This window comes from Phallusia mammillata, chromosome 8, assembly GCF_965637545.1.
Source record: "Phallusia mammillata chromosome 8, kaPhaMamm4.hap1.1, whole genome shotgun sequence".
Taxonomy (NCBI): Eukaryota; Metazoa; Chordata; class Ascidiacea; order Phlebobranchia; family Ascidiidae; genus Phallusia; species Phallusia mammillata.
Window position 1 is genome coordinate 179,905 of NC_137259.1, and position 15,012 is coordinate 194,916.

General features: G+C 37.3%; 2 protein-coding genes, 1 long non-coding RNA gene and 1 pseudogene across 7 annotated transcripts in view; all 4 read right to left on the reverse strand.

The window, feature by feature from the left end:
• Window positions 1-1,035: 1,035 nt before the first annotated feature.
• Window positions 1,036-9,716, reverse strand: LOC145205381 (rab-like protein 6). 4 transcript variants are annotated; one of them, XM_080078078.1, is made up of 12 exons: window positions 9,652-9,716; window positions 8,245-8,351; window positions 7,659-7,715; window positions 6,775-6,880; window positions 6,426-6,529; window positions 5,724-5,871; window positions 4,524-4,623; window positions 4,262-4,439; window positions 3,605-3,711; window positions 2,440-2,765; window positions 1,825-1,990; window positions 1,036-1,311 (listed from the first exon to the last, which is right to left on the reverse strand). In XM_080078078.1, exons 2-12 carry the CDS (start codon window positions 8,304-8,306, stop codon window positions 1,100-1,102), a joined length of 1,566 nt encoding a protein of 521 aa, XP_079934204.1. In that variant the 5' UTR covers window positions 8,307-8,351; window positions 9,652-9,716; the 3' UTR covers window positions 1,036-1,099. The 4 variants fall into 4 exon arrangements, with proteins under 4 accessions (XP_079934204.1, XP_079934206.1, XP_079934203.1 ...); XM_080078080.1 differs by lacking the exon at window positions 9,652-9,716 and adding an exon at window positions 9,309-9,641; XM_080078077.1 differs by lacking the exon at window positions 9,652-9,716 and adding an exon at window positions 8,519-8,593.
• A 170-nt stretch (window positions 9,717-9,886) lies between these two features.
• LOC145204553 (glutathione synthetase pseudogene) lies at window positions 9,887-10,282 on the reverse strand (annotated as a pseudogene).
• A 2,363-nt stretch (window positions 10,283-12,645) lies between these two features.
• On the reverse strand, window positions 12,646-14,298 carry LOC145205643 (uncharacterized). Of its 2 annotated transcripts, none has more exons than XR_013853690.1 (4): window positions 13,684-14,298; window positions 13,505-13,622; window positions 13,266-13,382; window positions 12,646-12,815 (listed from the first exon to the last, which is right to left on the reverse strand). It is a non-coding gene; the product is annotated as an uncharacterized LOC145205643 (long non-coding RNA). The 2 variants fall into 2 exon arrangements; XR_013853689.1 differs by having other exon boundaries at window positions 13,556-13,622; window positions 13,684-14,294.
• Window positions 14,299-14,868: 570 nt separating this feature from the next.
• Window positions 14,869-15,012, reverse strand: part of LOC145204554 (uncharacterized) — a 7,825-nt gene continuing 7,681 nt past the window's right edge. The window contains exon 10 of the mRNA XM_080077146.1: window positions 14,869-14,914. Within this exon, the coding sequence (XP_079933272.1) occupies window positions 14,869-14,914 (46 nt within the window). The remainder of the gene's footprint in view (window positions 14,915-15,012) is intronic.

A 15,012-nucleotide genomic window follows, 5' to 3' on the forward strand; every position in this document is an offset into this window, starting at 1 on the left:
TTGCATGAACAATCTCGTCGTTTTCAACCAGCTGCGGTATCCATGGTTACAGACTTCACAAAATCTCGTCCAACCAACGACCATAAATAAGTCTTCAAAATATATTCCAAGCTTTTATACGACCCTCCCTGACTTCGCACCACTGATATAAGCGCCACACATTCAAAATTGCACTTACTTCATTCAAATAATATGCGCTAACAACCAACTCGAAACCGGTGGCCTTCAATTACTGTTAAACGTTTCTCTAATTTAAGTCACAGTTGATTAACACTAGATTTACGGAATATTCTCAATCCAATAAGACGTGATTTCCTACTGCGCCAAGCTCGAGAACTATACCGGGTTTGTTTCAACCGTTGTGAATCCTCACCCTGTATTTCTGACACCAACACAAACATTTCAACACAAAATGTAGAAGTTGTATTGCACAGAGGTCCAGCAGTAACAATTCAACAAAACCATTGAGCACATTAGACTGGTTGGTGCATTCGAATATAGTTTGTACGCAGTAAAATGTAAAACAGACTTTGTGCAGCAAGAGTTGATTCCAATAGCACATTTGTATGGAGCATGGGTGCACAATCGGTTCGTTATTGGCAGTTCAACCTCAGGTTCTTAGTGTTTACACTAAACCCAGTGGTGGGATTCAAATTTTTTTAAGTCAAATTTATCAGCCAGTTCTATCACAGAAGTCATATTTTTCAGCCGGTTCTGAAAAAATCCATTGACAGTAACCAGTAATGCTAACCGGTTCGCTGATCTCATAAAATTTCGTGAGACGGTTCTATAGAACCGGTGCGAACGGGCTGAATCCCACCACTGACTAAACCTACATAAAATTTTTAAATGCGTACCTCTACTTGCTGTGACAAATAAAAATAAAACATTTCCCGGGCCGAAAAAAAAGTCTTTTCAAACAAGTTTCAGACATGACACAACAGAGTTGTCAGTTTGAGTGGCTAGTGCATGTATTGAATATACATGTGAGTGCTCACACCATTTTGCATTCATGGCCGCAGTTTGTGCACCCAGCTTTGCAGCTTCCTGTAGCAGCCACATGCTTTCAATGCCAGGCTGTTTTTCACTAGACATATTTTTATATTGACTCATATTTTTCACCAGCACCAAGAAAAGCCTCCAAGTCATCAACCTCTTTGCGTTTCCTTCTCCCCTTTTCACTTGTTGCCTCGTTTTTCTCATCATCCTGTCGTCGATGTTTCTTCTTTTTCTTCTTGTGTTTTTTCCCATCAGTTTTCCCATCATTTGTAGAATCCGATTTTTTGGAAGATTTCTTTGAACTTTCTTTTGCTGCAGAAACACAATTAAATTTTTTAGGCCAGTTTTTTTACTCCATGGCTCACACCAGGAGTCGGCAACCCCTGATAAGGTTGACATGCAAGGTGGTATTTCATGGCACGCCAACCGAATTGCGTGTTTATATTGAAGTAACAAGTTAACCTGTTACACTGCTTGTTTATAGTTTTTATCATGACATTGTCTTAAAATTCAGCCTTACATGCACAAAACACTCTGCTTTCTCTTTATTATTGTTATCTGCTGGCACGAACCACTATTATTTAAAAAAATGTTGGCATGCGAGGTCATTAACACATCAAAATAACAAGTAAATTGGCACGTGGCTCCTAAAAAGTCTTACAGAGTCCGGCCTAAAACCAACTGACTACTTCTGGATTTTGAACTACCAGGATTGAATTATTAGGGCTACAAAACTTCATTCATTAGCAAGCATTAGAAACTTCAGGTGGTGAAAACACATAATTGGCACAAACTGGCCTCAAATTGTTTTCGTGGCTTGTTTACCTTTCGTGGGTTTGTTGGTGATTTGCTCAAGGAAATCGAAATCACTGGATTGAAGTTGGATGCTCGGAGTTTTTGTTTCACTTTCTGCTTCTGCTTGCTGCTGAGGAGGAGGTGATGGATCGCGGTGATCCTCATCGGAAGAAATGTCCTCCACAAAATTTGAAACCTGCGTACAAGTCACATTTGTTTATTTATCACTGTGCCGATGGTGCTTGCCCAAGAAAATCAAAAGTTGTAACAACCATGCTCTCTTAACCCCGAGTCGTGACACTTGCACAAACTGACACAAGCATTAAATTTGCATATTCATGCCCTCCTAACATATAAAACAGGTGATCGAAAGGGTATCCAAAAACAAAAATGACTGTTTTTTCAATGCATTAGATGGTGGGAAAACGCGTATTTCTGGGGCATGTACAGCTTTATACACTGCTGTTGACGTAGGGGACCTTGGAAAGCTAAAACTAGCGTGGAATAGGGAATGTTTGTGATGTCACAATGTAACGAACATTAACGTATAAATGCTTTACAGTTTTGGCCCATTCCCTAGCATTTATAATTCTAACTTTCTTATGAAGTAATCTTATGGTGAGCATGGGGTGAAATGTCACATACCATGTGGTTGCTTGGTCCTTCATCACTCGATACATCCACATCCTCCATTCTAACGCTTGCAACTTGTACCACGTTGTTTGTTGCATCACATGATTCACGACTTTTAACCGATACTGAATCTTTTTCAACTGTCTTATCAGCGTCTGTTGGCCACGAAACAACAGTTTTTGTTTCCGTTCCATCAGTTTGTTCAACAGGAGGACTTTCATCAAAATTTAAATCAAACTTAATTCCCGTCTTCACTTTATCTTGTTGCCTCTTTTTGAATTGTGTTTGTGCCACATAATCATCATCACTGTCTGAGTAGGTGTAAGCTTTCCCAACATCTGAAATCATTCACAATTTAATGATAAAAATGTACTTTACAGTTAAATAATAAAAAAATCTGAAAGGCCATTTTCAAGAGGTAGGCTATAAAACATACATACACTTAAGGGAAAGACACCAATATATAATAAATAAAAACGTCCCTGCATAAGGTAGAGCTACTAACACAGGAACTCACAGTACACAGGTTTGCTAAATTCTGGTAGGTGGCGCATGCAAATATTTTGAATGGAGTTTGTGTAAAAATGCTGACACTTAGGGTTAGTCTGAGGTTTCATAATAATAATAACAAAAAATCAACCTAAAAATCCCAGTTCTTTATGTTAAATTTAGTCCCTAACCCTATTCCAGTCTTAACAGAATTTTTAGCTCTTCCGGCAGTTTTTTATTGTAATGCCCTATTCCAGTCTTACTGTTAATTAAAACAACTGTGCTCCTTACGCCATCTATCGGTATTTAGCAAACTTTTCTACTGTGAGTTTTCATGTTAGCAGCTCTACTCCTGATAATGACACCCGTGCTTAAAAATAATTCTGTATGGAATTTAGTAATTCCAACTACTCCAAACATATCAAACTGCTGGATGAGCAATACTTGGTTATACATTACGCCTGGCAGCAATAGCCTATTTCATATGTTATCAATATATAATGTGTGTTTTAGATTACACTGTAAAGTGGAAAACCTGTTGGCAATTTCTTTGTTACTGCAACATATCATCCATGACAATACAATATCTACCAGAGATTTGATAATTACAGTTATGTGCAAAACATCAATCAACATGTGACTATCTCAGAATTTCCTGGTATTTGCAGGTGGTTCAGCCCAACAATACCTTCATGTTGTTGATCGTCCGAATCCAAATCTTCCTGGAAACCTGCAACCATAGGGTTTTCATCCGAGTCAACACTACTAGATGCTGAGTCATCATTTGCAACAAGTCTAAACAACAGTTTGCTTTTACAAGTGATTTCTAACGTGTAGCAAAATAATAGAGAAGTGTTTAGTCCAGAGGTCGGCAACTTTTTAGGCGACACATGCCAATTTACTTGTTATTTCCATGTGTTAATGATCTCGCGTGCCAACGTTTTTCTAAATAATACTGGTTTGTGCCAGTGGATGTTAATAATACAGAGAAAGCAGAGATTCTATTTTAAAGCTGAGTGTTTAGTCCATGCAAGGCTGAATTTTAGAACAAAGGCATGATAAAAAGTATAAACGAGCAGTGTAACAGGTTACTTCAATATTTACACGCAAATCGGTTGGCATGCCATGAAAAACCACCATGTCAACCTTGCATGCATGTCAACTTTGCATGCGTCACAGGGGTTGCCGACCCCTGGTTTAGTCCATTAACATCAGCTGATTGTTATGTGTTTTCAGAACAACACATGCAGTTTACAATAATGGCAAAACTAAAACTAAATTATACTGTTTAGCTGAATATATTTTTCCAGCACATTTGTTTGTTTTTTTCATTATTTTAACTTACCTCGTAGGAATGTTTTGATCTGGAACTTGGTCAAGAAACTGATCAACAGCGCCACTATCTGGAACAAACTCATCAATGTTTTTCACTTCAGGTTGTATTTCAGAGCTCGGAGAATTTGTGTGATGTTTCGTTCCGTTCACCTGGGAGGGATTTGTATCTGCTGCAACGTTGGGTGAATCTACAACAATCAGTGATTACATCCAAAACAATGTCACTACATTCCAAAACCACAACAACGAAACAATATTCCAAATTTTCATACTTCTAAAAAATCTTGACATAAATCCCTTTTTCTCTGGTTCATTTGTTTTCTGTGGTGCCACTGGTGATTCCTTAGTTTGGGCTGTCGAACCATTCGAAACCTGACAAGAATAACATTGTATTTAAATTTGGTGGTCAATACAGCACATTTTTTAACTTCTGACATTACAACTAGCAACTTGATCATAACCATTACTGCCAGACTACTGGTGTATATAGAATACATCATGCAGACGTTTAAACAATCTCTGTTGTCATCATCAGTGCAGGTTGTCAATCAAGCTGTGGAACACCGGTGCCTTCGAAAACAGCAGGTCCGCTTGGTACGCTAAGTGCGCTTAGTCCGCTAGGTACTTCGCTAGGTATACTACAGGTAACTCGTTCTAATGCAACAAAGCCCGTAAATAGTGCAGGTAACCTTTTTTGAAGCGAGGAAACTTGTAGTTACTGCGACGTAACGTAATAATGCTGGTGGTACTGGTTTTAATGTTTGGGTTAGGTTTGGGTTGAGGTTTGGGTTAAGGTTAGGGTTAGGGTTTAGGGTTTAGGGTTTAGGGTTTAGGGTTTAGGGTTTAGGGTTTAGGGTTTAGGGTTTAGGGTTTAGGGTTTTAAGTTTGGGGTATGTGTTAGGACTATCGTAACACTTTTCCAGCATTATTTGCGTGTTTTCAACGTTCACTGGAGTATTTACGATTTGTCGCAAAAAAACAGGACAGCTGCAGTATTTTCGAGTTACGTCGTAACTGTTATGAGTTTAATCGCACCAAAGAGAGTTACCTGCACTATTTTTAAGTTACGTTGCACGAAAAAAGGTTACCAAGCGGGGTACCAAACGCAGTACGCACCTAGCGCACCTGTAGTATTCGAAGGCACCCGTGGAACACGGCATATAAATTTCCTGCCCTTATCTTTTTGTCAAAACCACCGTCCTAAACGCCAGTTCCCTGTTATCGTCTGTGACGTCACTTCACACACCTGAAATTCACCTTTTTTTCCTAAGTGCTTTATGTATCGTGTTCCACAGCTCAACTGACAACCTGCACTGATGATGACAACAGAGATTGTCGAAACGTCTGAACGATGTATTCTATATACACCAGGCAGTTATGTTTATGATTAAATTACTTTTCAAGTCCGTGCATAGTGTTCACAAGCATCAATATTTCGCAAAAAGTTCAACTGTGATGCAGACAGTTGTTACCGTTGGCTGGACAGATAAGCTTGTAGGTTTTTGGCTCCCTCCTGTGGCATTGGTTTCAGAAACTTGTTTACCACTAGGTGGAGTTGACTGGACGGGAGATACTGATGGTTTCCTACCTTGTTTCTTCTGTTCCAACATTTCAGAAAAACTGCAAACCACAACAACAACATTAAGCAAACCAATCTGGTCCAGATCAAAATTTTTCAAAATGCTTCCAGGATGACACACCCAAGTCCCAAAGGAGTGCTTATCAACCTTTCATGCATTGTGCCCCCCTAAAAGTAACCCTGTAAGGCCTTGTGGCCCCCTACTAAAAAATGTAGAAGACAAACTCAACGAAATTGGAAAGTCCAGGATCTACCAGAATAATTATTTTTTTGTGGGGACAACATGGAGTTGTTCATGTTGCGCTAAAAGTAAATCTGGAGATCTTTCAAAAAGACGCAGAACAGGCCCCACAACACCACCAACACTTTCACCATCTTTTATAATCATGAAATTAAGTCGACAGTCAAACCCAACCACAGGTGATGGCAAATCAGGTTTAATTCCCAAATCAATAAAGTGTGTTGGAATTCGATAACATGTGTTGGAAAATGGCCCATTCACTTTTGGTGGAGGTTTCTAGCAGGCCTACACTAGCGATGTTTAGAGTAAAATATTGAATCCAAATTTATCCTAAACAAAGTGGTGAGCACAAACCGGTCAAAGTTTTGTTCATCGGATGTCGGCTCGTATTGTAATTCCTCCAGACAACTTTCCACATCAAGATAATTTGTTTCAAGTTGTTTCAACAAACTTTCACGCTAAATACAAAACACACATTCAATCATTTACAAACAAACTCTGTTTGTTGCAAATTCTGATGTATTGCTGACTAAAGCCAAACAATTTCTCGTTGGTCTTATAAAAAAGTTGAAAACTTAAAAATGCAGTCACTCAGAGATTTCTTCACTTGCATGTTTAAATAAATTTGCTTGCCAAAACCTTTGCCAAGTTGTGCTTTTAGTCACATGAAAATGAAGCGATTGATTTGTTGGGGAATACATACCTGCAGCAGAAGAAATGGCAGATTGAAAAACTTGTGGATGTATTTTAAACCAAATCCATTTTTCATTGACGATTCGAGAAACATAATTCCTGCTGATCCTGGGGGTCTGAGGAAACAAAAATAATTTAGTATCAGTTCAACCAAACCAAATCAGTGAGGTTTGCAACGGAAAAAATCACAAGTTCACATCCATGTTTAAAACATTGGCCACTTAACAAAAATTACAAATGTGTCATAAATGAGAAAAAAGAAACATCAACAAATATACACATGTCTTGTCAAATAAAAAAACAAGGGAAAATTTTGTAATTTTGATGGTTTGTTAAGAAAATAAATGAAAATAGAAACACTGCAAATCATGCATAATCAGTTTTATGTGTTTGAATTGTGTTCATTCCACTTATGCACTGTGGGATAAATGAAAGCTGCACAGAGCTTCACAAAATCAATACTTTTGTTTTGGTTGAGCACTAACACTCCCGGGATTTAAATCATTATAGTCAATAGGATCAGCTAAGATGAACATACATTTATAACTGGGATAAGACCTGAAGTGTTCATCCAGACCAGCAATCCTGGCACCCTTATATGCAAATCATAGTATGCCAGGACTGTTTAAGGTGTTATACTTAATCATGCCGGTCACCAAGCTTTCAATGTATGGCAAGGCAGAGGGTAGAAAAATCTAGCCTGCGGTGGGATTCGAACCCACAACAGGAGTTTTTCCGGGACTTGCGCTCTACCAAATGAGCTACGCAGGCTCATAGTTACAACAGTTTGCAATTAAAAGACAAAAAAAAAACTTCTGGTCAATGAAGAATACCAAACAAAAACATCCCGAAGGGCATAAATGTTACAACATGCTTTCACGCAAAATACAACACCTATTGTGGGATCGGTGAAGTGTTTTGAAGAATCGGGATTCGTACATTGAAAGTTTTCTGTGATAAGGTTGGGTGGCATACATTAAAACCTTCACATGGTTTCACTCAGATTATTAAAAGCAGAAAATGAATATCATAGCGTATGCAAATCAGTTGCTGCATTGAAAGAAGTTTTAATAACAGATCACTGCTGATAAATATGAGGTTTATTAAAGACAGGATAGATAAGAGAATAAACCATTTTGTTTAGGATTTGTTTGAATTTCACTGACAGCATTCATTAAAACATTGAAGTTAAAAACAATGGTTATGTTTAGTTAAACTTGTAAGTGTAACAGAGACTAGCATAATGGTGAAGAGATAACATGCCTTGTATTTAAATGTTGACATTTATTGCATGCAGTTTGAAAAGTCATGTTAGTATGTGGCTTAAGAGTGCACACAACATATTAACAGGGCAATTAATGACTAATTTGCATTTGGCTTGTAAATAACATTTTTTGTTGCACATGGAAAATGTAAACCAAATGATTTTCAACTAGTGTTGGAAAGTGCAGTTAATTGTTTGATAATAAAGCTTGTAAACCTGTCTATTCCGTTGATCATGTATTGAAGCTCGTCAAGTTCCACCACTCGATGACTCCCCATGTCACGGTGGTTGGCAAGCACAAGTGCTGGAATGTGGGCAGGAACCTGGAGTTCAAATATTAAGGTTGAATATCAAACAAATATTAAGGTTGATTTAACTTTTGTCACAAAATTAGTCTCTACTACTAAGCAGCAAAAAATGCCTCAGTTTAAAATCAGTTAAGTTTATGCAGCAACTCATGGAAAGCAATACAAAAAAGTTCAATAGCTACCTTGGGAAGTTCCTGCTCCACGTAATTAAATGTTAATGTTTATTTTGTAAAGCATGAAACAGAACACGACAAATTTTGATGCCCGAAATATATCGGGCTACAAACAAATGCGGTTTTTGCTGAACCAATTTGTAGAACTTTTTTATGCTATTAACCAGATAATTTTGCAAACAAACGGCTTAGGTTGGAATAACATTTCCACTGTAGAGAAATGGATTATGTAAGTAACTGCATTCATCTGTATTAATAACCCACAACACCCTATGGTGCATGAAAGACAATGCAAAGTAATTTGTCGAAGACCAAAGCACCGTTTTAGAAAACCTGCATTAAAAGAACAGTTGTTCATGCTCTTAAAAGTAATAGACTATTTGAATAAATGATCACTTGTATGAAGTGAGTGGCATTTGAATGTTTTTAACTTCTTTTAAAGCATTGTTTTAAATATAGTGGCATTGGTAACCAAATTACAGGATTTTTAATGAGCCTTTTTTCCAATTACCTCAGTTATTCAATAAAAACAACAGTGACTCTTGCCCACAAATAACATTTTGTTTTTGGTTTTTGGCATTGACAGCAAACCATCCGGAGTTTTGGGGGCATTTTGAGCGCTCCATGTATCGCAGAAGTTTAGAACAGGAGTGATGTACAAATCGTAATCTCATGTTAGCTCAGATAATAAAAGTTGAAAAACAGAAACAAAAATTTTCAACAAAATCATGATTTAAATTTAAATATTAAAATGTTTTTGTGCACTATGCAATCTGTTAGTTAACGTAATAGAACCGACCTGTTCAGCCAATATTTTGTTGTCGTAGGCAAATCCTTTACCCGTGTTAATCTAATCAAGACCGAATTCCCGATATTTTGCAACGGCGTCACCCAAATGAGATTGCTTATAAGCTGCTTTATGAAGCCAAATCGCGGCCCAAACCAGCTCATCGCCCTAACCACTTGATCTAAACGAATTGTCTTCAAAACTACGCTACCCATACTTGACAATTGACATACATAAGTAGAAAAATATTTTCAACACAATTAAAACCAATTCCGATAAAAATCCAAACAACTTGGATTTCGCGCCAAAATATGCAGTAATAAGAGAAAACAATTTATACGAACATTAAACTTACGGATAAAAATTTGCTGCTCTTGGTATAGAAAAAACGTCGTATTTTGCCCGATGCGTGTCAAAATTGCGGCGCATGTACTTGGTATTCCTGACTGTCCGTGTTGCCAGTGAATGATACAATACCGATATGTTGGAAATAACTCGAGATGAACTGAAAACGAATACCGCCTTTTTTGGTCACAAGTCGTTTTACAGCAAAAATAGCAGACTACTGCAAGTGTTAAAATAGGACACATCTAGACAAGCAGCGGGGAGTCCAAAATTGCAACTCCTGTCGCAACGCCGCCATCATTTTGGTCCTTGGGTTTCGAACTGAGCAAATGTCCAGCAGCGTAATTCTCCAACATCTTGTCGCCGCAGGCAAGGTAGACTCCGTATATTCCTAATTCCGAAATAACTTCTTCCTTCGTGGCGGTTCCACCACATATTGCATAGTTCGGTGTCGGTTTTGGATTGATAAGTTCCATGAGGATGTAGGCACTACGTCGGCTGTCGTTTCCTATTTCTCTCAACAGTTTTGCAATATCTTCGCCATAAATGTTGTTTCCTCCCCATTCGCGTTGTGGTTTCAAAACATATTTTTGTGGATTTTCAATTGCCATCTTGACCACGGAATCGCCTTCCTCATTCATTTCCAAAGAGTAAAGACCTGGAAATGTTCGCCGAATATTAGCGGCAGCAGTTTCACCCACAAATTGTCCAATCCAACCGAACTTGCGAAGTCGTACCAGCACCAAGTTTCTCTACCACGCAAACAGTGGTGCCATGGTTGCCAGCTTGCTAATAGATTACTGGTATTAGGACAGGTAATTTAATCCTAAACAAGGACAAGTATTACTCTTAAAACTGTAAAATCTTCCTAATGTTATCTATATTAAATAATACAAAAGGACTTTTTTACTGAGGAACGATTACATCGCAAAATAATTTAGAAAAGCAATTGCACTGTTTTATTGTCCAAATTTTACTAACAGCAATAAAAGTAAAACAAACAAACAAACAAACAAACAAAGCAAATTAATAAAAATAAAAATAACAAACAAATGGGACAAAAAAAGTTCCGCTCATCCGATAATCCCAAGGTATTCTGAAACAAGAAAAGCAAATTTAAATAAAGTTCGCAAAAACATCAAGGTTCTGCGGGTTGATCTTGGTTTAAAAGCCATTGCACCGCGTCAAGGTGTCAACCCACGCAATGGGTTTCGTCTAAGGCAGTAGAGAAACCCTCGTTCGGTGCAGAACTACAACCGAAACGAGGAAAACAGACTGGCGCACGAAAAGCGCAAGCTGAAAACATGGTAATAAAAAGCGATAATGTCAATAATAAATAATAACATACCCCTAAATTTGCGGCTGACCGCCCAAAACTAACGTTAATAACAAATGTTCAAGTTATAAAAATACAAACTGTACGAACTTATATTATTGTTACGAAAGTTATGAATGAGTAATATGTAATATGTAAACATGTTTAAAAACATACGCTAATACAGCTACAAAAATACAGGCTATATGCTTACCATTAAAATTAATTCCATATATTATTACGGTTACAAACTATATTTACAAATCTACAAACAATTATACTTAAAATTAACGATGGCAGTCCATAGGGTAGATTACAAAACCTCAAGTAAATATTACGTAACGTGTTATAGGCGCATATGGGATTCCCCTACTATGACGTAACGTGTTGGGGGCGCCCCTATGGGATTTCCCCTCAATGACGTAACATGTTAGGGGCAGGGGGACAAATAAGGGAATTCCCCTACTATGACGTAATATGTTGGGGACGTAATTAAACCAGGAACGCAAAAATTTGTTTAATTTTTTACATTTTGAAACTAATTTTTAACCCAGAACCTTGTTTAAAAAATCCGCACAAATAATATAAAGGGCTGTGCACACCCTCGATATTATATAATGCGGCGAAAAAAATTTAAAATATAAAAAACGAAAAGAATAAAAAAATGTAAATAAAAATATAAATAAAAACGAAAAAAAATAAAGAGAAAATAAGAGAGAAGTAAAAATAAAACACAAGAAACGAAAAAAAAAATAAAAAAAAATGAAAACAAAACAAGGTTCCGAGTATTCCTACAAACTTCATTTCGCAGATTTATTGAGATTTTAGCTATTATAGAAATGTTTAAACATGTTTGTAACTTGTAGCTGAGAAAATATGTATTACTTATTGATTCTAAGATCGGGTACAGGGGTTATTAATTTGAAAGCCACAGTTTAGGGTCAAATAAGTATTATTTATGTAAGGATTGTCAGATAGGTAACTAAACAATTAAAACAGGTTCATTGCTAACAACCGTTCAAGATATTATGCGTGTTATCAATTATCGGGGGACAAAATGGTTGAATGGCAAACTGGGCATGTTGGGATTATTCATTTGTATCAGATAATGCGGGTGTTGCAAAATGGTTAACCAAGCGCATTAAAATAAATGTCAGAAAAGTGGTCAGCATTACGGTTAAGTGAATAATAATCATCTACATGTGATACATGTAAATGTCAGCAAACTGGTCAAGTATGATTAAGTTAACATGTTGGGATTATTTTGACATCAGTTATTTTAGGCAGGTCGTTGGTTTAGTTATATAGTTCAGTAAAACACTTCAGGTCTTCATTATTACGCGATTTAAGTTTAAAAAAAATTAGTTTGACGTAGTGCAGTTAATAATTAATACGAGAGTAATATATAGGATCGAATATTGCGAGTTTTTAAGTTGGATTAAACGTTCGTTATTGTTCAACGTTAAGCTAGAGGTTTGGTAAACTAACCGAGTAAAACCGCCATCGTGGTCCCCCCTTTAATTTCCCAACTAGGTTTTAAGATATCTAACACAGCTAGCCTAAACATATTTATTTCTATCTATTCAAACTAAGCTACCTTACAAACTTCATATAGTGAGTCTGTCGTGCATTTTCGTCGTCCAAATATAAAAAAGCAAAACTCGGTTACGGGAAATGCAAGAGAATAAATTATTGACGGAGTTAGTAAAATTAAATATGTAGTTATTATGATTTGGTTGGACGACCTGGGTGAATCACACGACAGACTTCTAACAAAACTTATCAGGAGGAAAGTTGCTTATTCCTTATTCGATGGAGATGCGGAGTTTGCTGGCATCGCAGAAAAGGAGGTTGGATTCCTGTTAAGAAATAAACTATTTGTTGCTGTTTCCTAAGAATATTTGCTACTACCACCAAGATGCCTTTGTGTATAAGAATTTACAAACACATTTCACAAAATATGAACGGAATAAAATTTATATAAAGCGTGAGATAGAATTTAAAGAATTTATATAAAGCGTGGCGGACCGAAAGGCAATCGGGTTAATATTCCCGAACTTGACCAGCCTCCTAAAAAGTTACGGACCAGCTCCGCTCCTCTTGGACGAGGAACATACATCATTTATTGGCTCATATGCTTTTACATTGATACTGTGACACTGAGCCGACTTCACTGTGGTTCCCAAGCAGTTGCTTGCCACAAATCAACAATACTTAAACACATCAAAAAAATGTTTAAAAAGTACTTTTAACTTAGAGTTGGTTGCTAAAACGTTATTCAAACTATTTATTATCATTTAAACAGTTACCTCGTTCCTTTCAAAATTTTGTTGTGTCGCTGGTTGGCCAAGTCATCTTACTTTCAGGAATCCAAAAGCTCCATGGATCCGATCATCGTCGCTTCTTGTCCCGTCGTCTCCACTCAGCTGCAGACAAATCAACAATGCTTAAAAACACTTTACTAAAAATACTAAAGTGTTTAACTGTGATATAAAGTGACATAACCTTGCTTAGTTGCTAAAACGTTATTTAAACTAATAACAGTTACCTCATTCCTTTCATGATTTTGTTGTGTCGCTGGTTTGTCCAGTCATCTTACTTTCAGGAATCCAACCGCTCCATGGATCCGATCATCGTCGCTTCCTTATCCCGTCGTCTCCGATCAGCTGCAGACAAATCAACGATGCTTATACACACATCGTACAACAAACATGGCGAGTGTCATACAGGTTTGAAGTCGTACTGCTTCGCCGAGGATGATGTCATTACTGGCACTTCGTCGTGTGATGTCATCGAATAGTGACCACGTTCTGGTTCTCACTGGTGCTTCGGTTCCATTGGATCATGTTGCAATTCCCATTAGATGACATCATCAATGGTTGTGTCACATGCGTGAAAACAAAATAAAACTTATTACTAAATATTTTGATTTTATTGCGATACAAACAAGTAGTTTATGCGCGTAAAAACCCAGAACCTTGTTTGGTAAAATCCGCAAAAACAATATAGAGAGTCTGGCCAAACCCTCTATATTGTATAGTGCGGCGAAAAAAAAATACAATAGAAATAAAAAGAATAAAAGAGAAGTGAAGTAAAGTAAATAAAAATAGTAAACCAAGGTTCTGGGTTGGTCCCTAAACTTTAAACCGTGTTTTTATAACAACAAATTCCAGCAACAACGACGAACCTGTAGCTTGGCTTCCTCCATCCGCTTCCAGCAAAACGTGCTTTTAACGCCCCAAATCAGCTGTTTGCCTTTTATATCAACCTCAGCGCCCCTGCAAGTCAGCTTTGGAGTCCCCAATTCTGCGCGCAAATTGCCTGTGGAGTTTTCGGGCCTTGATTGCTTAATGAAAAAGTCACGTGTTTTGACTGACTAATCATCGCCTCGGAAAAAAATTCTACAAACACCTGTAGTCCCAATCTTTCTGCCTGTGGAGTTTTCGGGCAACAATTACTTAATCACTTCACCGCGCGTTTTGGCCGAACAATCGCCCCCCTCGGGGACGAAACAACTCTTGGTTTACAAACAGTGGAAAGAAGTGACAACAAACACTAACTTGTGTCAGGTGTTGTCACATAAACATAGTTAGGACGGACTTGATTCGCGTGGTGCACTTCAAATTTGTTTTTGCATATGTCGTTGTTAACAGCTCAGTAAAACGTATTTACCACAACAGTGCTTCCCAACATTTAACTAAGATAGGCTCGAGGCCATAAAAGAACTAAGATATGAAAAGTTTTAAACTTTGTTTTTAGTTACTTACAAAAACCTGTTTTTAGTATAATTTCTCTGCGTTTTTGTTACTTCAACGTTTACCCTATTCAACTATTTTCTGGTTTATTTATCTTTAATTTGTTTTATTACCTTTGCGGGGTCTAGTGTGCGCGCGTGCTGTGTTATTGTTCACTTTAAAGCTTATTGTTTCTTCTGCTTCTCGTGGCTCGTATCTTTCGTCTGCAGCAGCGAGTAAGTTCATTATTACGATTCTTAACGTTTGCTGCATAGAGCCGACATGATCCACAAAAGATCAATTTAGTTCTTGTCTTTTATTC